This window comes from Lepus europaeus, chromosome 4 (genome assembly GCF_033115175.1).
Source record: "Lepus europaeus isolate LE1 chromosome 4, mLepTim1.pri, whole genome shotgun sequence".
NCBI lineage: Eukaryota > Metazoa > Chordata > Mammalia > Lagomorpha > Leporidae > Lepus > Lepus europaeus.
The window spans coordinates 150,501,844-150,522,380 of NC_084830.1; the positions used below are offsets into that span (position 1 = coordinate 150,501,844).

Sequence of the window (20,537 nt, forward strand, 5' to 3'; positions counted from 1 at the left end):
GTATTGTTTTCATGTTACGTGGAGAGTTCTCTGAGTGTTGGATAGGTCCTTTTGATTAAAGGCACTTCGGGGTTCTATTTCCTTCCTGATTTTCTGTCTCGTTGCTCTATCAGTTGATAGAAGTGTTCACATCTTCAGCTGTGACTGTGGATTCCTTTCAGTCTACTTAGTTTCACTTCACATATTTTGCAGCTCTGTTTTTTCTGTGCATGTTCTTTCAGCATTGTGATGTCATCTTTAAAAAAAATCATATTACTTGTCACTCTCCAATTCTGGTCATTCTCTTTGCTTTGGAGTCTGCTTTATCTGATACTAATATAACCATCCTTGCCTCATTTTAGTCAATGTTTGTATAATTTATCTTTTACATTTTAAACCTTTTAACCTGAGTATATTGAAATAAGGGTTTTTAGATCAGAGTATAATTCATGGTTTTAATCTAATTTGCCACTCTGTTTTAATCAATATATGTAGGCCATTTACATTTAATGTAACCAATGCTAAGAAATAATTTAACTATGCTGTTTTATCACTTATTTTCTGTTTGTTCTCTCTTTTTTATTTTCTTTTTCTTATCTTTATTTAGATTATTTCAATATTTTTCAGGGTGGCAGGTATCCAACTACCTAAACCATCAGAAGCTGCCTCCCAGAGTGTATATTAGTAAGAAGTTGGAATGGGGAGCAGAGCTTGGACTTGAACCCACATGCTCCAATATGGGATGTGGACATTCCAGGCAGTGTCTTTGTCTCTACACCAAATACCCACTCTTCAAAGCATCTCTAACAATAATTCTCTTAACCTGTGTGAGCCATTTTGAACATAAAAGATATATCAGTGTCATTTCATGATAAAACCCACTATGACCCTGTAAAAAATTCTTTCAAAGAAATGGATCAGGATGCAGAGAGGAAAATTAAGTCATTTCTTTTACAAAGCCATCATAACATTTCCTTTTCTCCAATGTGACTTTGGTCACCAGAACATCGGGAAGCAGCATCTACAAGCATGTCATATGTATAAGACATGGTATGATGCACTGCTACATTGCTCACTTCAACGCAAATTCCAATCAGCCTCACTCTGGGGAAATTCCACAGAACCAGTCTTCTAACAAATCTCTCTATCTCTGCTGCCTGTAAACAATATAAAATGTTGAATTCCCTCTTTTCCTTTATCTAGACGGAGTGCTAAAGAAATCAGATTGGCAGTTCCCTGTTCAGATTTACACACCACAGCCAACTGAACTTACTTAACACACATCTGGAAAAACTGTAAGTTAGAGGCTGGCGCAGTGCACAATGGATAAGGCCACTGCCTGCAGTGCCGGCATCCCATATGGGTGACAATTCGAATCCCAGCTGCTCTACTTCCAATCCAGCTCTCTGTGATGGCCTGGGAAAGCAGTGGAAGATGGCCCAAGTCCTTGGGCCCTTGCACCACATGGGAGACCTGGAAGAAGCTCCTGGCTCCTGGCTTAGGATCGGTGCAGCTCTGGCTATTGCAACCATCTGGGGAGTGAACCATCGGATGGAAGACTCTCTCTCTGCCTCTCTGTGTAACTCTGCCTTTCAAAAAACAAATACATGTTAAAAAAAACTGTCATTTAATCACACATATAGATAGGAGTGTGCATTTGGTATAGCCATTAAGACATGGCTTAGAACACGAACGTTCCATATCACAGTGATTATGTTACAGTCTGGCTCTGCTGCTGATTCCAGCTTCCTGCTAATGTGCATGTTGGTAGGCTAGAGGTGATAGTTCAAATAGCTGAGTTCCTGCCATCCATTGTGTGAGACCTGGATTGAGTTCCTGGCTCTTGGTACCAGCCTGGCCCAGTCTGGGCTGTTGTGGGCCTTTGGGGAGTGAACCAGTGGATGGAAGATCTCTGTCTTTGTCTATATTCTCCTAGTTTCTCAAAAAAAATTTTTTTAATTGCCACCTGTATCAACAGAAAAAATTTGTCTCTATTTTCCAATTAGTAACATAATACTTGTCATCTCATCCAAATACTTAACTCCTGTAGAGAATTCACCCAAGCAATAGATGTTTCTGTGTGTGTGTGTGTGTGTGTATGCGTGTGGTTTGGGGCGGGGGAGGGGGGGTGAAGGACCACAAATACTCCTCTGTTAAAGGTCAGCTTCAGTACTAATGAGAAAGATGCTTCTCAGGGATCATCCTCTGAAAGAGACTTCTCAAGTGTTCAGTTTGTTATGCAGATATTTCATTCGTTTCTTTCCTGAACAAAGGGAGGTTAAGTATAGACACAGGGTCTCTTTTTAAATTTAATTCCTTTGTCCTAGAAAACATTAAGTTCTCTAGATCTGACTAGAAAAGTAGCAAATGGGACTATGCTATCTCAAATGATACATCACTCTAGGGGACCATTCAATTTTTAAAACTTTATTCATTTATTCATGTTCATTTTATGTGAAAGACAGAGTAATTGATCTTCTGTCTAGTATTTAAGTCCCCAAAAACCCACAGTAGTGAGAAACTGGGCTAGGTCAAAGCCAGGACCTAGGAGCTCCATCTGGGTCTCCCATGCAGGTGGCAGGGACATAAGTACACCTGCTGCCTCCAGGAGTGTGCATTAGGAGGAAGCTGGATAGGAAGTGGAGTCCTGAACTTACAGAAGGTACTCACAGTATGGAATGTGGGTTTCCCAAGCGGCAACTTTACTGCTGTGTGCAATCACCTGATCACCTGCTGTTCTAAATTTTAAAATTTGATTAGGTTCTGTGGATCCATCAGTGGGACCTGATGCTTGCCATCCCCATCCCCCACCCCAGCCTGAGCTCTTCACTCACAGGCATTCTGATGTCTTTTTGTGCTTCAAAACTGTGAAATGCCACCAAGAAAGGAGGAAAAAAAAGATAACCTTTTCTTTCTGCAGGATCTCAACTCACTAACGTTTGTACCAACAAGCAATCTGGCAAACAACTTCAGGGAGCGGGTCTAAGTTTCTATGGCAAAATGGGAGGATTGGGTAATTCCCAAGGGATAAGCTGATTAACTGGCATTCTTGGCATCTTTGCTAGGCTGGAGGTCAGGTGGAGAGGACAGGAAGCCACAGCCCTTCTGCTTCCCCAGACCTTGCCCTGGCTGCCTGAGTACGCAGTCTGCTACAGGCTGCACACGGCTGAGCTCCCTGAGGTTCGCCACCCATGAAAAGCAGCATTCAGGAAGGGCCATACCAGGGATGGGTCTTTAAAAACCCTCTAATTTCAAACACATTTATGAAAGCAACTGTGGTGTGGACAACCTCTCTGTCTCTCCTGATTTCTTTTTATCAGCCATTTCTTGACTCTGCTCTTTTACAAACTTAAAAGGAATAGTAAGCATTTTTGAAGCAATAGTAGAAATCTCTATTATTCTACATAAGAATATGGGTGAAATCTAGACATCTGATGTCACTGAAGATTAGCTAATATGCCCAAGCTCATAATAAATGCTCAGGACATATCTGCTGAGTGAATGCAGGAACACAGGAACATACCAGGGGTCTTCAAAAGTTCACGGGAAATCTTACCCACGATGACAGCATGGTGAGAAGGTTTCTCCTCTGATTCACAGTGGTGCTATTCTGTAGAGTGTTGGAATAGTAGAGGAAGGGATGTCAGAGAAAGAAACTTCATCTTAGCACAGAAACTTCCCTTTGAGTTATCAGCCACTGGATCTCTAGAGTTATGGTATGTAACTCCACTTTGGAGAAGTCTTATCTTGTGTTAGAAAAGTTAGCAATGAATGGGCACCTGCTGATGGTTGTGTCTAGCTCTTGAGGGTGAAGTGACCATGCAGAGGCACAGACAGAGAGACTTGGCAGTCTGTAGAGTACGTTGAGAGCACTTCCTCCTAAACACACAGACAATTATGGGATTGTTGGTGTGCTGTTGAGAGCATCAGTTAAGCATAAATAACCCAGGTTATAGGCCATACAGTTGGAGTTTGTGAGGTTAGATCATACCCTGTGGGTGGGGTGGACCTTTCTCCAGGAGAGGGACGTTGTCACTCTAAGTCATTCTGGGATTCAAAATGAAGAGTTTTAAACTGGGGAAAGTCGAGACCTGCTCCTCTCTCTGGAGAAGGAATTTGATGTCTGTAGTAAAGTGCTATGAGTACCACCTGAGCTGGGAGCTGCCACATGGAAATCTGCTAAAAACAGAAAGTGAACTTGGGAACAGGCCTATGAGTAACTTGAAATGAATGTATGAGTTTTTCATATCCTCTCTTGTTTTTTCCCAAGCATTTAATAAAGTGTTGTTGATACCATAGCCTGATTTGCTTGTGCTTAAACGAGGTAAGGGAGCTCTTTCTATCTATGGCCTCAGTTCATCAGGGCAAGAAAGCAAGAGTGGGGTGAGAAGGGACAGCCATCCCCTGAGGGTGAGAAGGGTGGGCTGCAGTACAAGGTCACCAACATAAGAATATCTGTAGGATTTCCAAAAATTCTTCGAGGATCAGAACTCAGAAGATTCAGCAAGAACTTTTAGATGGAGATGTGATGTCTTTGTGATTTGCATTGTCAATGGGGACTTCCAACAGCATGGCTCATGCAAATCTAAATATGCAAATCAAGTGGGCATTCATTCCTTTTCTACATTCTGTACAAATTACCCCGAATACTGGCTCTGAATTCCCATTCCCTCAGGGAGGCAGCATGCTCAACCTCAGACAGTCTGAGTCGTCCATGCCCCTGGTCTCAACTGATTTCGGCTCCCCAAAGGAGGCTCACCTCCTGCCACACCTCTGCTCTTCTACCCTCAGGATTCTTGGTCCTGAGAACTTCCTCTGTCATGTGTTGAGGTTGAGTCCCCTGTCCTTCCAGTCACCTTGGTTCTCACTGGCTGCTGCTTGGCCACATCCAGCCCTTCATGGGTACAGGACTCTTGGAAGGGCAGAATTCCTGGGCCTCAGAATCCAACCTGTCTGGTGTCCCTCTGAGATCCCGCTGTATCCCTAACACCATGTCAGAGATCAAGGATGGGCTCCTGTCACTGATTCCCCCCAACACACCCTCTCTGTCCAGCCAGAAGAGGAGGCAGTCTCTCCCTGCCTTCCACATTCCTCCCAGAGCCACGTTCTCAGCCCTTGTTCTTCAAGGGTCTGAGGACAGAAACAAGAGCTCTAGAAACAAGAGCCTTGAGGAGAAGAATCTCCTGGTCACCTTCTCCAGAGCAAGCCCCTTTTAAAATGTGGGCCTAAATGGGAGAGACGTAGAGAGAAAAATATATAATAATAGAAAAAAGTGCTGATAGGATAATAATAAAATATATTTGAGCTGATATTTCGTAGCTAAAGCTGGGTAACATTTGTTCTGATGATGCCAAGTGGAAAATAAATCTGGGTAAAAGTGTTTCCACTCAGATCACAAAGAATGCTCAAACAGGAGGAACATCAGACTCAGGCCTCCCTGTGAAACGCACCAGCTGTATCAGCTCGGCAATTCACTTCATCGCTCTAGACCGTAGGTCAGAAAGGGTTTCTAGGACCAGACAGCCAATATTTCATCTAGATTTGCTGGCTGTACACGGATGTCCCAACCACTCAACTCTGCTGTTGTGGCAAGGAAACAGCCTGAGACAATACCTCATGACCGAGCATGGCTGTACTGCAATGAAACTTAATTTGTAGACTGTGAGTTTCACATACTCCTGGTATCACAAATATTGTTTGCTGTTTTTTTGCTGTTGTTATTACTGTTCAACGATTCAAAAATGTAAAAACCATCCTAGGCTTAACGATCATGCAGCCAGATTCAGCCAGGACTGTGGTTCACTGGCTGCTGCTCTGGACTCTGAGGATCTAGAAGTCAGTTTTCCCACCTGTACATGAGAAACCCAGAACTCACAGGCTGTGAGCATGAAACAAGGGATCATTTTTCACTTTGCTTTCTAAATTTTAGGTATGATTGCTAAATGTGTTAAATCAAGGAGACCTTACTGCCCCTTACATTGTCATCTGAAGACAGCAGTTAGAGCTAGAATCAATTACCTTTGCAGATGTCACTTAACTAATGGCCTTTGCTTCCCCATTGATGCCACTCACCTCTAAGAGAGCCTTTGGGGGTCAGGTGAGTTCTATGTCTATGTGTGGCAGTCTTCCTTCAGAAAATGCCAGTCCTGGTAGTGGTCACTTACTTCTTACCTGTGTTTGTGATATGGATAAAATGATATATAACCACTGAATTCCCTTCTGTACAGCACGTGCACTAAAAGAGAAAGATTTAGAAACCATCCTGCAGTACCCAGGAGGATGCACTGCACCCTTGATGGGTGAGGTGCTCAGGTCACCTGTCATGCTTGCGAGAACAGGTATTACCCATGAAGATGACAGGCAGTAGGATCCAGTTCTATGTGGATGAATATTTTAGACGGCAGATGAAAAGCTCGACACTGAGATATTGGGGGACAGTCAACATGGAACACAGGACAAATTGTGGCATCACTGTTTATGATGTATACAAGCAAGAGTATGTCAGGCAGCGGTTACAACACCATTCACCTACCTGGCCAGGCAGATAAAACAACTAGCCTACTCCCCAAGCTATAAGATGACAGGAAACAGCGGGCCTAGCACCAACTGTAGGGTGGAACTGCTATCCTTAAATGCATTCATTTGAAAGCAAAACCAAGTAAGATACAACAAAGGAAAACCAAAACACTGTGCTGGCTGAACAAATCAAGTCAGCTGGTCAACAGTCTGAACAGGTTTTCTGACTTTCACCGTAGATCAAGTTTGAGAAAGAATGGACTTGTGGAGAACTTTTTCCTACAAGTGGATGGAGGTTGACTTGAGAAAGGAAAGTGCAGACAATGGATGCCTTTGTTGTCTTAACTGAATGGGGGTGGTGAGCAAGGATTGCTGTGTTGGTCTGGTGCTTGTGTTTGCTGGTTCAAGTTTGGGATTAGTTATCTAGTCCAAATCCTCCCCATGCAGAGGAAATAACTGATTTCAAAGTGTTGTGATTATTCACTGTAAATAGCTGTAATAATGTTAGTTGTGTTCTTTTATACAAAGCTAATGCTTAATGGGTGCGAGTCCCTAACAAGACCATGGGCATTTACTAGAGCTGACTGTTGTTTCTTTCATCATTACCACACCAAGGTCATTTCAACAGGAGATAGGCAATAAGGCACACCTTTTTATAACAAAGCCAATGACTATACTATTTGCTTTTTTTCTTTGAACTGTAACTTCCTGTTATCATTGCATGAATCTTATGTTACAAGGAGCCGGCCCTTGCCTGTTTTTTTCCCTACCATTCTGCTGTTATCTATTGCCTATGAGATCATGATTCTTATAACGAAAAAGGCATTCTCAGATAATACTCACAAACTGTTGATAAAGCTTACCAGCATACTTCAAAAAAGTTCATGGGAAAGTGGAACTAAAACGTAAGTTTTATTTTGGTGCAAAAAGATTTTGAAATTTGTGTAGTTTTTCATAAAACACATTGTCCATGAACTTTTTGAACACCTCCCATATGTATAGTTGTCAAATCTTTTTGCACCAAAATAAATTCATTTTTTTAGTTCTACTTTTCCACAAACTTTTTCAAGGACTATTTTATTTGTGACATTTAGGAAAATAGATTCAAGAGTTATTAGATAACATAGCCTATGATTTTTCTATCTGACAACAAAAATATTAGTTATTATTGGAATTGAGCACTAAGGGTTATTCTTCATTAAAGAAACAACAAATAAAATGTAGATCTTATAAATATAAATGGTCAGGCAATTAAATGTCATCCTGCCACAGGTCCACGCTGTTGAAAGTACCCGAGTGTCTGGCTTGGGAAATGATTTCTCTGGGAAGCTGGGAATAAGAACTGGTTTTTGTTTTTGTTTTGTTTTACCATAAAATCCTAATTTCATTAGGTGTGGGAAACTTTGTGGCCAGCCCTGTCTTTAGCTGTGAACTTTGTCCCAATGTCCTTGTCCTTTTATTTTAAAAAGATTATTTCCTGTCCAATTCTCCTCGATTAGCAGAAAAATTCTCCTATGTCTGGGAAATCTTAATGAAAGATTTTGTTGTGAGATCAGGGAGAAATTATGAGAGTTTTTTTTTATATCATTTACATTTTCATTTTCCCTTTCTTTTTTCTTTGTGTTCTAATTTTTTCCGATTATGAGAGTCAGACTTTTGAATCTCAAGTGTTTGGTTTCCCAAGTCTTTAAAAATATTTTCTTATACAATCTAGAACAGTTTTGTCTCTGCAGTCTCTATACTTGAGAATTGCCAAGTAAATATTATTTTGACTTAGGCCTGCAAGAGTTATCAACACTCCTTTATTTGTTGCATTAAAGCAAAAATTCCTTACTTCAGAGTAATATAGATAAGCAGAGAGGAGTGTAGGAGATTATAAAAATTTCACTGGATCCATTCTTTTCCAAAAATGCATTTAGATAGAAAGGATTACTGTTTCTTTGCTTTCATGGAACTGAATTCTAGAGTATTTCTTCACATTCTTGGGCCAGTCACTCCAGGGACTTGCTTTTCTGCTAATTTTTCAAGTCCGCCATTATAATCTCAGCTTGCCATGAGAGTATATGGAAGCCCACTAATGTAGTAATCAAACTAAATTGTTAAGTCCAGCATTTACTTAAATTGGTGGGACATTTCACAAACTCAGACTTTCTGAGAAAAGTTCATGGCTGATGAAAAAGGATTGACGCATTTGTTTCTTTTTGTGAATGTTTTTAGAATGCTGGAAAATGACTTATTTGGTAAACACTGAATTCCCTGGATTTCCTGTTACTTTTGAATCAGATATATTACCCGCTATCTTGGTCAATTTTCATTAGGAAACAGGTTCAGGAGCATTTCAATGGCTGTGTGATGGTTTCCACCAGATACTTCAAAGATGGGCAGACTGCTTCGCAACCCCACCTCTCCTAGGAAAATCAGCTTTTGGCTTGGACTGTGGGCTATCATCTGACTTTTAGTTTGAATCACATGTTTAGCATGATTTGAAGCTTACTACTCAGTTTTCAGGAGGAATGGAAGGAAATGGAAATGAACTTTGGGGACACATGGTAGCATAAAGGTTCTGCTGCAAATGCAATCCCCGTAGAGATTCCTCAGAGGCCAACAGCTGCCTGCACCTCCAGCCTCATAAGCCTCAAGGTGTCACTACCAGAGACGATTCACCTCTGGGCCAAACCTCTCTTCTCCTCGGCCTGGGAGGTAACCTAGACCCGAGTTAAGCTCAGCTTCTTGCAAAGATGGCAAGGCAGGGCACTGTGACTCGTGACTCTTTCTTCTTCGGTGGCTGGTCTGGGCAAATTTCGAGGTGACAGGAGCAATTAATAATTAATAGCAGCTCCTGCTCAGCCTGTTACTGTATCTCCACGTCATGCCAAGGGCTGGCCAGGGCATTGGCCAGGGAAACTCTGATTTCCCTCTCCAGAATGTAATGGATTTTCTCTCTCTCCTTCCTTTCTATGTCACCCTCAATATCCCAAGGGTTTAAGGCATCCTTTGGTAAAAAGGCAGAGATTCAGCATTATCACATATCAAAATTGTGGAGATGACAGTCCTGAAGATGGTTTAGTCTTAACAAAAGGAAAAGATTTAGGGGCAGACATCTGGCATAGTGCTTTGGACATCACTTGGGACACTTGCATCCTATATTGGAGAGCCCAGGTCTGCTCCCAATTCCAGTTTTTTGCTACTGCGCACCCCAGCCGTAGGCAATAGCTCAAGTAGTTGGGTTTTTCCCACCCACATGGGAGACCTGGATCAAGTTTCTGCCTCTTGGCTTTACTCTGACCCTGCCCTATCCCTTGAAGGCATGAGAAGTGACTCAATGGATGGGAGGTTACTCCACCCTCATCCCTCTGGTCCCCATGCTCTTCAAATAAATTTAATTAAAATTTTTAAAAGAAAAATATTTAAGGATTTCATCCAGAAATAATATAGACATGTCAATCCTCTGCCTCACTTTAGTGTCAGAAGCAGTGGGCAGCTCTCAAGACTGGAACTGGGACATTTAGTTAGGCAGGGGGAATAGAAAAGACCAAGGAGGTCATGGGATTTGGGGAGCTAAGAAGAGACCAGAAACAAAGGGTTTATGGAGCAGATTGTGTGGGCATGAAGTAGCCTTAGTTAAAAGGAGTTTTAGGTTGCAGAAGAAGCAGACGGGAGGTGTGCAGAGGGGGTCCGTACATTGTGGTGATTACTGAAGGAGACTTGGAAGGCACAGAGGAGCGAGCCGAGCTGGCAGAGCCCCATTGCTGAGAGGATTTGAGACTGATGCACCAGAACCTGAGTGCCTGACAGCTGCTGGGAAAAGTGTGTGTAATGTTTGGATTGTGGGCTATCAGAAAGAAGGCAAATACGAGGAAGAGAAAAAGCTTCAGGCTGAGAAGCTCAAGAGGCAGAGACCTGTGCTGAATTTGCTGCGAGATCAGGAGGCAAACTGGAAGAGGCAGTCAATGACTTGGAGGACAAACTGAAATGCACCAAAGAGGAGCTCTTCCGTGCACAAAGGAGCTGGGCCTGACCCTGCTTGACCTGGATGAGACAAAGAGCACCCAAGTTCCACCCAGCTGCTCTTCCTCCCTATGACCTTGACTCAACCTAAAGCCAGGCTGCAGAAGTTGACCTCAAAACTGAGGGCTGATCGTGACCTGGAAGGCTGCCTTTTCCTTTGACCTCTCCTCTCCATCCTTGAGCTTAAATCTTGAACCCCTTAAATCCTTAAGCCTTTCCCATGTCTTTTCCACCAAACTGTCTCTGCCTCTGCCCAGACCGTCCAGTGGGACTAGAGGTCGAGCACTTTGGGGAACTGGGAGCACAATGCAAAAGTGTCTTTACATTCAAGTTGTGATGTACACATTTTGCGATGTTGGAGAGACACTTCCTGCTGTTGGAGTGACCACTTTGTAAAACGTTCCAAGTCATTCCACGACCTGAAGCAGCACTCACTCTGATCCCTTTCTTACTTTGGGAAGCTAACTTTCAGCTTAATGTATAGTGCCCTCTCCATAGAGAAGAGAAAGAGGGATGGGCCTGCCTTAGTGGGAGTCAGACACAGCCCAGGGAAAGACTCTTCTGTGGAGAACCTCAGTGCTCTGCGCAAGGTATCAGCCTAACCAGAGAGGTGACTAAGAGCAGCTAGCCCCAAACAAACAAAACTCCAGGCTGTTCAGCTTTACAGTTTTTAAGGTACGTTGGGACAACTTCTTTTTTTTTTAATTTGTTTCATCAGAAGTGACCAAGTTAGATGAGGAGGGGACCCCGAGACCAATTTTTGGCCCCACCAATGCCCCTTCCAACAGCCTGCAGAATGGATCATGTGCCCTTGGGTTGAAGTGACTACTTCATTGCATTCCTGTTCCTGCCTCCTTGAAAGAAAGACAATTATGTTTTCACCACTGATTTAGCCATAGAAAAGTCCTCTCGTCACCCTTTGCTGAAGCTGCTGTTTCTAACAGTGCCATCTCATTGTGCCTTGTAGCAGTCAGTGCTGGGGACATCCTGAGAAGCTTATGTACACAATTTTAGAAATGTTCTATTATGTTGAAACTTTGCTTCTCCAGGCTTGGGGACGTTGGCCAGCCCATCTGGCTGTGAAGCTCACTACACAAGTATGCTGAAGGCGTACTTGTCCTTCCAAGTTTGTTTCCCCACCCAGTACCTGCTTTGGTGAGGTTCTGGTGAGATCTTTTAGGCATACATCTTGAAGCTTATGGGCTTAATATGTACTATCCTGGGGCTGCCATTGTGGCTTAGCAGATTAAGCCTCAGCCTGTGACACCAGTATTCCATATGGGCACTGGTTTGAGAACTGGCTGCTTCACTTCTGATCCAGCTACCCACTAATGAGCCTAGGATAGCAAGAGAGGATGGCCCAAGTGCTTGAGTCCCTGTACCCGTGTGGGAGACCTGGCAGAAGCTCCAGGTTCCAGCCATTGTGGCCATTTGGGGAGTGAACCAATAGATGGAAGATCTCTCTTTACACAAGTCTGCCTTTCAAATAAACAAAAAATAAATCTTTAAAAAAAAATGTACTGCCCTTGGGTGTGATCTCTTTGGAGCTAGTTGGGTGAAAGAGAAACCAATAGTGTAACTGTTTTGACCTCAAGTGTCTTTTTGAAATAAAGACCCCGTCCCTACCCCCCACCAAAAAAAAAAAAAAAAAAAAAAAAAAAGTGGTGCTTTAAATTACTTCCTGTGGCATGTGCATGTTCAAGATCAGCGAATTTTAAGTTGGTTTCATTTCTGATATTGAAGTACACCTGTACATACCTGCAGCCACTGCAGGTGAAACAGGTTAAATACGAATACAGGACAATTTCAGCTCTGTATGAAAACAAACAGCTGGTAGGATGTTTTTATGTTTGTTTGTTTTTGTCAAGAATCAATATTGCAAAGCCATCATATATATGTGAGTCCAAGTTCAACTGATTCTTTTTTTTTTTTTTTTTTTTTTTACATAAAAAATCAGATTTGGAAACTTGTTTTAAGAGGCTCCTTACCGAGGTCATGCTTTAGTGAAGTGCTGGAGAAGACTCATCCCCAGTCCGCAATGAGCAGCGGATTTTCCGGATTTTCCATGAGAGCAAGAGTGTGACAACTCTCCTTGAAACCACAAGTCTTTGTTTAAATGCACATTCCTGGGTCCTGAACTGGAGGGCAGGAACGGGCATTCTTCTCACTGATCCCTGCTCAGTCACTGTGAGCGCCTCCCGGAAGCAGCTCAGTTCCACCCCAGATGAGGGCCCAGCTCCCTCTTCCTGCCTCTTCCATGTCCACCTGGCGGTACGGTCAGCCTTCCTTTTAAAGTGTCTGTGACCTCCTGGATGGCAGAAGTTGTGATCCTCGTGTTTGCGATTTCTCACACCCATTGTCATGCCTGGCAGACATAAGGGTTTGGATGAGCATCTGTTCAATGGGTTGAATTAAGCTGAGAAGGGCTCTACCAATGCTCTGACGAGGGAGCTGGAGCTACTGGCCCAAGTCATGCTGTATCATAACAGAGAGAACGAAGAACCAAGGTCTTGGTCACAGTGTGTGTCCAGCAGTTCCCTCTCAGTGGGAACAGTGGCCTTGAGGGGGATGGGTGGGAGAGGAATATGTGATTCCCACTATTCCATTAATTACAGGGTCACTTTCCTTTGCCTGAGCTCCTCTCTTCCTGCCATTATTTTGTGCTGTTTACTGCCCCGTGGTACAATCATAACAGAAGAGCCTGTTTTGTTTTGGTCTTGCTCTTCTCCTGAGGGAAAACCCAGTGTTGTGTCTTTTCCCAGGGAGATGCTGTCCTAGGACACTTTTCCCAAAGGACTACAAGCTCTGATTCATCCATTCTTTTTTTTTTTTTTTTTTTATTGCTTCAGCTTTATTTCATTTCCACCCTTGCTAACGTTAATGAAATGCACGCCATAAAGAAACAAACTCCACAAGGACATGAAACGATGCACCACATGGCTATTTACTCGGCTGCCCGATGATTCTGCTCTTGGAATTCCACTCCCGGGTCTGATGATGGCCCTCCACGACAGCTGTCTGTTCACAGCAGAGCTGCACAAAGAGATGGAGTCGGTGCCACCCATCCCAGGCAGCAGGACAAACCCCTGGGAAGAGATGATGCTAAGTTCTTTCATATCTGTCCAACTTTATGTTCTTTCCTCTCCCATGTTACCAGTAATGTCTAAAAACATCGCAAGCTACAGCGGTGAGGGTCTGTGACTACTGCTGGCTAAATGGGCAATATTCAATGTTGGCTTCTGAAAGCTTCCCTTTGTTTTGGTTCCTTCCAGCGCCAACTTTAAAGGATGCATTCAGACCTGTGAACTTGAGTTTCCTAATGAGGAGGCTTACTTGGTTTCTGGATTCTACCTCAATGACAGTTTTTAAAAAATCCTTTATTGTTTTCTAACTGGGAACCTTCACAAATCCTTATTAGAGACCACAATAGTGATGCCACCACAAAAGAATATTGGGGTTTCTTCTAACATTCTGGGGGGTCCTGCAAGTCTCCAGAGGCAGGGGGCTCCCGCTCCGCCTCCAGCTGTTGAATTTTCCTGTCTTTTTCCTCCAGGATGTCCTCCAGCTGACCGATCCTGTCCATGTGAAGGGAAATCAGGCTTGACAACTCCATGATGAGGGTCACTTTTCTGTCGCCTTCTTCCACAGGGGGAAGACCCACAGAGACCTCTTCCAGAGAGTGGTCTTCTAGAGTAAACGAGAAAAGGAAAGGCTGAGCAGCTTCAGATTGGGTTTCTTAGAACTCAAAGAGAGGCAAGATGAAATGCTTCATCTGAGACAGCCCTAGTGTGGAGTCATCTCATTAGATTCACTGAGCGTGGAACCTGGGCCAAGGAAGGGAAGAGAGCAGCTGGGTGCTCGTGAAGAAGGACGTGGAGACCTCTCAGGAGAGGAGAGAACAGCCCTTGCCAACTCGGTTGTGTGTGCACGTAACTTCCAGTCAACCCTAGGAATGAGCGGTCCTTGAAAATCCAACCCATAAACAGCAGCCATGCATGTCACGTGGTCCTCGTCCCATGAGATCTTTCACAGGAGCTACCACCAAGCAAAAACACACTCAATTCAAATTTCAGTTTGGCTGAAAAAAAAAATGAAAAGGCTGCCAATTCCACTTCTGGGTAAACTAATAATGAAAAAAGGTGAGTTTATTTCTCTTTTTTAAAAAAGTTTTATTTATTATTATTTTTAAAAATTTATTTAAAGGCAGAAAGACAGAGACAGAGATCTACCATCTGTTCGTTCACTTTCCAAATGCCCACAATAGCTGGGGGTAGGCCAGGACAAAACCCAAAGGCAAAAACTCAATCTGGATCTCCCACATGGGTGGCAGGGACCCAGTTATTGCAGCCATCACCTCCTGCCTCCGAGAGTATACATCAGTAGAAGCTAGAACTGAAAGCAGAGCTGGGGACTTGAATCTAGCCACTCCAATAGGGGATGAAGGCATTTTTTTTTTTAAAGATCTATTTATTTGATAGGTAGATCACCGGGACACACACACACACACACACACAAAGAGCGCAAGAGAAATTCATTGATCAATCGATCTTCTGTCTGCAGATTCACTGCCCCAATGGCTGCAACTGCCAGATTTGGTCCATGTGAAGCCACGGGCCAGGAGCTCCATCCAGGTCTCCCACGGGGTTGCAGGGGCCCTAACACTTAAGCCATCTTCCATTGCTTTCCCTGAAGCAGGGAGCTTGATCGGAAGTGGAAAAGCCAGGAAATGCACACTCCAAAACAGGATGCCAGTGTCACAAGCAGTGTCTTAACCTGCTGTGCCACAACACTGGCCCCTGGATGAAGGCATCTTAATCATTGTGCCTGATGCCCACTTAAGACCGATTTCTTAACCTAAATCAGCTTTGGAAGTGGCAGGAATACAATTTGAGATGATTCTGGAAAATTCTGTTAGCTGGATATTTTTCAAAGAGATTCTTTTCCTTAGGTTTGAAAGCTTTCAGCATCTCTAGACAAAAATCACAAATACTTCTTGAATATATAGACAAATTTTAGCTGCCCACAAAATAATTAACTCCTGGAAGTGAACTCCACCTTCAAGATAGAGCTCAGCATGACCACCGCCATCATTACTCTAATCTCGAATGTCTCTGAGTATAGAGAAGGCACATTTAGGTGTAAGCAGTAAGGCATGTCAACAGTTCATGGATCATTTTTAGGACTACTGGAGGCAACACATGAATGAATGCTATCATGGAAGATCCAGCATTTCCTCAACCTGTCATGAAAACAAGACCTATTACTGTACCCATGACATACACTATTATGAGCCTCCAATTTTAAATAAAAACACAACTGGTAGGTATTGTGGTGCAGTGGGTCAAGCCCCTACTTGGGATGCCCACATTTCTTACTAGTCACCAGTTCAAGTCCTCGTTGCTCAGCTTCTGATCCAGCTTCCTGCTACTGCATTCTGGAGACAGCAGATGATGGCTAAAGTGCTTGGGTCCCTGCCATCCATGTTAGAGACTGGCTGCTGTAGGCATTTGGACAGTGAGCCAATAGATGGAAGATTTCTGCTTCTGTCTTTCTTTCTCATTCTGTTGCTCTGCCTTTCAAGTATATGAAAATAAATAAACATTTAAATAAACAAATTTATTTGCTACTGTTGGGTACCATCTCTCTGCTACAGATAAGGCAGGCAGGCTGTGACAGCCCATGTAGATGAACCATCATCCATCTGTTAGCTAAGGAAAGTCACTGGCACCTGGCAGCTTGCCAAGGGACCCTGAGGCAAAGCTTGTGCACTCAGGTGCAAGGCAGGGAGGATGCGCCTAGTGTCACAAAAGGGATAGAAAGGAGCCTTTTCTCTGACCTCAGCAATTATTACTGGCAATTCATCACATTTTAAGACTCCATGGGCCAATTTCTCTTCCAAACATTAGAAATTATAGTAATATTTAAAGAGATGGATTGAGAACATGCATTTTCAAGGGTTAAAGCACAGCAAGTCAAAGTGGGAGCACAATGGGAGGTGACGATGCTGGGAGAGGAGGGGCAGGCAGGAGGGATGGCCGTGCTTGGTGAGGGTCAGGGATGGAGGTGGAGCATCAGGTGCCACCGCCTTTCTCTTAGACCTCTTCCTCCCTTCTGTCTTTTATCTTCTCAATTTTTCCTCTCCTTTCAGGAGAAGCTATCTTCAACAGGTTAGTACAGCAAGAGAGAGGTTTGCCACTCCAGAGGGCAAACTGGTTAACAGTTTCCTGGTTTTTGTTACTTCAAGGATGCAATATAGGTTGAATACTTTGTTTATGTAGTTGTAATGATAATGGGGAAAACCCATCAAGATAGCCTTTGCGTGGAAGAAAGCATTAGAGGGAGAAGATAGGAAGAATGCAAGAGGAAAGGTAGGCCTATATTTTTCGATTGAGCTGCTATCATAAAATGCCATGGGCCTGGCCTAATCAATCGACATTTATTTGTCTCTGCTGCTGTGGCGGCTGGGAGCACAGGACCAAGGTGTTGGGATGGTGAGAATGCTCTTCCTGGCTTGTAGGCTGTCAGCTTCTCCCTGACTGCTCATGAGGTGGACAGTGAGCGACCTCTCTGATGTCTCAGGATCCTAACAAGGGCAACCATGCCATCATGAAGAACCCATGTTTATGAGCTCATCCAGGCCTCATGATCTCCCACAGGTTCCATCTCCAAAACTACCACATCGTAGGGTCAGGCTTCGACAGCAGGAATGGGAAGGTAGCACGATTCTATGGCACAGCAAGAGGACAACTCGACAAAAAGTTGGAAGCATGTGAAGCTGAAAGAGGGTGAGGTGGGGCAGATGCTGTGGTACTGCAGGCTAAGCTACCCACCTGCGATATCATATCCAATATTCGAATGCCTGCTCTGGGTCCTGGCTACTCCCGGCTTCCAACCCAGTTCTCTTCTAATTCCCCTGGGAGGCAACAGAGGATGGCCCAAGTGCTTGGGCCCCTGCTACTCATGCAAAAGACCCACGTGGAGTTCCTGGCTCCTGGCTTCAGTTAGCCCAACCCCCAGCTGTTGCAGGCGTTTGGGGAGAGAACCAGCATATCAAAGACCTCTATCTCTCTGTCTCTCTCTCTGTCACTCTTCCTTTTAAAAAATAAATAATTCTGTTTTTATTTTTTAAACAAGGAGAGAACGGGTAGGCCTTCGATTCCCACCGTGGCATTTCGTGGAAGAGACAAGCTAAAGACTGTACAGCAATAAGGAAATTTCTCATTCACTATATTTTACTATTAAATGTAACCTTTACATGTATAACATGAATATTTCTATTCTATTGCTAAACACATTGCAAACAAAAAGTGCTTTAAACTTTTCAACAAAGTGACAATGCCAAGTGTCTCACATCCTTTTTGTATGGGAAATTGTGCCCCTGCAGGAAATTGTGCCCCTGTTATTAGCCGTGGCACACGCCAGTGAGTTTTCTGGACCACTGATCATGGTCCTGCTCTTTCCTCATCTGGGCACAACAGGAAGGAATGCTTGTCTCTAAGGTCCCATTGGCCCTACTTGTCCCAAATGTCAAGTACCTGTGCAACTTCTTAGACTTTTATTGGCAGCTCCAAGGGACCCAGCAAAGCCATGGCTGCCTGAAGCAGTTTTGTCATCTGGTCAGGTAATCTCAGTTTTAGGCTCCACCCCCACCCACAGAAAGGTTCCTCTGATTGTGAGAGAGAGGGGCCAGCCGGGTTAGCTGTGGTCAAGGCATGGACCTTGCTATGGTCACTTGCTACTTTTACGGCAGACGTTTAATGAACACGTACCATTTTTCATCATTCCCTCTCTTTTCCATCATTTACCATAGATGTGAAGCAGGAATGGGACTGAAGGTTGAGGGTCATAGCAAAGACAAGGCAGGAAAAGGCTGGTGGATGTTGGGAAGATTTAGAAGAGGAGAGACAACAGGAGTTTTCTGCCTGTAGCTGAATCGGGCCATGCTCACCTAACTATGTCAGCCTTGGAAGACCAAAGGCCCAAGAAGAAACTATCACTTCACCCTCAGCCATTTCTTTCTTCCTATTCTCCATGTGCTCAAAACCTCCATGTTCTTAGCAGACTGCACCATAACTCAGGGAATAACAGCCGAGGTCACTGTAGTGTAGGCAGTAGCTTAGAGACTGGGAGTTGGAAGGCATTTTGGGGGTGAGCTGGCCTTGCCTGGCACCCAGCACAAGAATCATGTCTGCAGCACCTCCAGGCTGATTTTCTAAGCGAGTGGTCCTCAGACACAGGTGTTCCTCAAGCTCTTTGTGGACTGGCTGCCAAACTGATTACCAGTGAGTAACATCTGTGTTCTGCCATCACGGTAGCCACCTGCTGTCACAGAGGGAACTGACAGCTGGAAAGCCACTGCTGGGGACAGAATGAGTGACAACTTGTTGCTCATCAAAGAAAGAAGGTGTGCTCTCACATTAGCTCAGAAGACCTATTAGATGTGAAAATACTGCTTCATAAGCCCTGGAAGTTACAAGTTTTCTGTAAGGGGCCAGCATTGTGGTATAGCAGGTAAAGCTGCTGCCTGCAGTGCCAGCATCCTCTATGGGTGCCAGTTCGATCCTGGCTGCTCCAATTTTGATCCACCTTCCTGCTAATGGCCTAGGAAAGCAGCAGAAGATCCCCAAGGGCTTGGGCCCCTGCACCCATGTGGGAGACCTGGAAGAAGCTCCTGGCTCCTGGCTTTGGCCTGGCCCAGCCCAGCCCTGGCCTTGCAGCCATTTGGGGAGTGAATCAGAGAATGGAAGACCTTTCTCTCTCTCTCTCTCCCCCCCACCTCTTTGTAACTCTGCCTGTAAATAAATTTAAAAAAAATTTTTTTTCTGTAAACAATGATACAGTGCTGAATGGTGATCCAGTGAATAGCAGGAAGGGTTCTTTTAGATTTTCTAAATACTTCTTTCTAAAGAGGAGTGTTCCCATTTAGATCTCTTCACTGGTACCAATACCCAAAAGTGTGTATATAACAGAGAAATGCCGAGAACATTGGATCTAGTTTCTGATTAAAATATATTGAACAATGGGAAACACATTTGTGCCCAGTCAGATCCTAAGTGTACCCCACAGTTACATTTTTGGTCATTCATTCATCTAGTAGTTAATAACTGACTGGGAGTTTGCACAGAGAGAATGAATGAGACACGGTGTTGGCTCCAAAAGGCAGCTTTGCAGTGGGGTAGGAGATGGGTGGCTCCTAGTTGGGCCCTAAAGGACCTCAGCCAACCTCTACTGGGTACACACTCATGCAAGCTGTTTTCCCTCTCTGCCTTTCAAGCTCATGACCAAGGCTGCCAAGGTATTTACTCAACAACAAAAACTCCTGCCGGTGGGATGATTCAACACCCCACCACAGCACAGCCACCCAGGATTACCACAGGGCCTCAAGGCCTACGTCAGCCTCCTCCTCTGCACGCATGCCCACCACTCTGACTCACCCCCTGCCGCCTTGGAATGCCACTCAGATCTGTCAGCAAACCCTAGGGAGTCCAGTTTCATCTCTTGCCACCCTTGGGCTGGAAGACAGGCACTTCTTTATAAATAGACGGTTCCCCGCCACACACACAACCTGAATAAAACACAAAACAACAAACACCTTCCTAGTTTTCAATTCTTCACTAGATTTTTATAATGAATGGCTGAGAACGGCAATGCTCTGAAATAAATGGTTCACTCATTTACGTGTATTCCTGTGGTGCAAACATTTAACAAGTCAGACTAGTCTTTATGTCCTGAAGTTTTCTTTATCCCCCCTTGTATGTTTTCATTTCTACAGAGACCAGTCTCTACAGAGCCAAATGACTGGCTTCAGAGGTATTTCAATTTCTTTCAGCTAACGCCGTGAACACTTAGAATATGGCTGAAGCTGGCATGTGCTCATTGATTTGGAAAAAAGCAAGCAGCATTACGAGAATAGATTTGATTGTCAAATAAGATTGGTGGTTTGAAAAAAAATTTTTTTAAATTTATTTATTTGAAAGTCAGAGTTACAGAGAGAGAGAGAAAATCTTTCATCCATTTGTTCACTCTCTAAATGA

At 43.9% G+C, this 20,537-nt stretch overlaps 1 protein-coding gene across 1 annotated transcript; it reads right to left on the reverse strand.

Annotated features, from left to right (window-relative positions):
• Positions 1–12,707: 12,707 nt before the first annotated feature.
• Positions 12,708–20,010, reverse strand: LOC133758599 (coiled-coil domain-containing protein 192-like). Its single transcript, XM_062189792.1, has 2 exons — positions 19,938–20,010; positions 12,708–14,190 (listed from the first exon to the last, which is right to left on the reverse strand). The coding sequence occupies exons 1-2, from the start codon at positions 19,996–19,998 to the stop codon at positions 13,967–13,969; spliced, it is 285 nt and encodes a 94-aa protein (XP_062045776.1). The 5' UTR covers positions 19,999–20,010; the 3' UTR covers positions 12,708–13,966.
• Positions 20,011–20,537: the final 527 nt, after the last annotated feature.

Bases quoted from the DNA above. Each gene is read 5' to 3' on its own strand.
- LOC133758599 (XM_062189792.1), bottom strand. From the start codon at position 19,998: ATGAAACTGGACTCCCTAGGGTTTGCTGACAGATCTGAGTGGCATTCC. The intron at 14,191-19,937 runs GTGAGTCAGAGT...CGTTTACTCTAG, and splicing joins GCATTCCAAGGCGGCAGGGG to AAGACCACTCTCTGGAAGAG.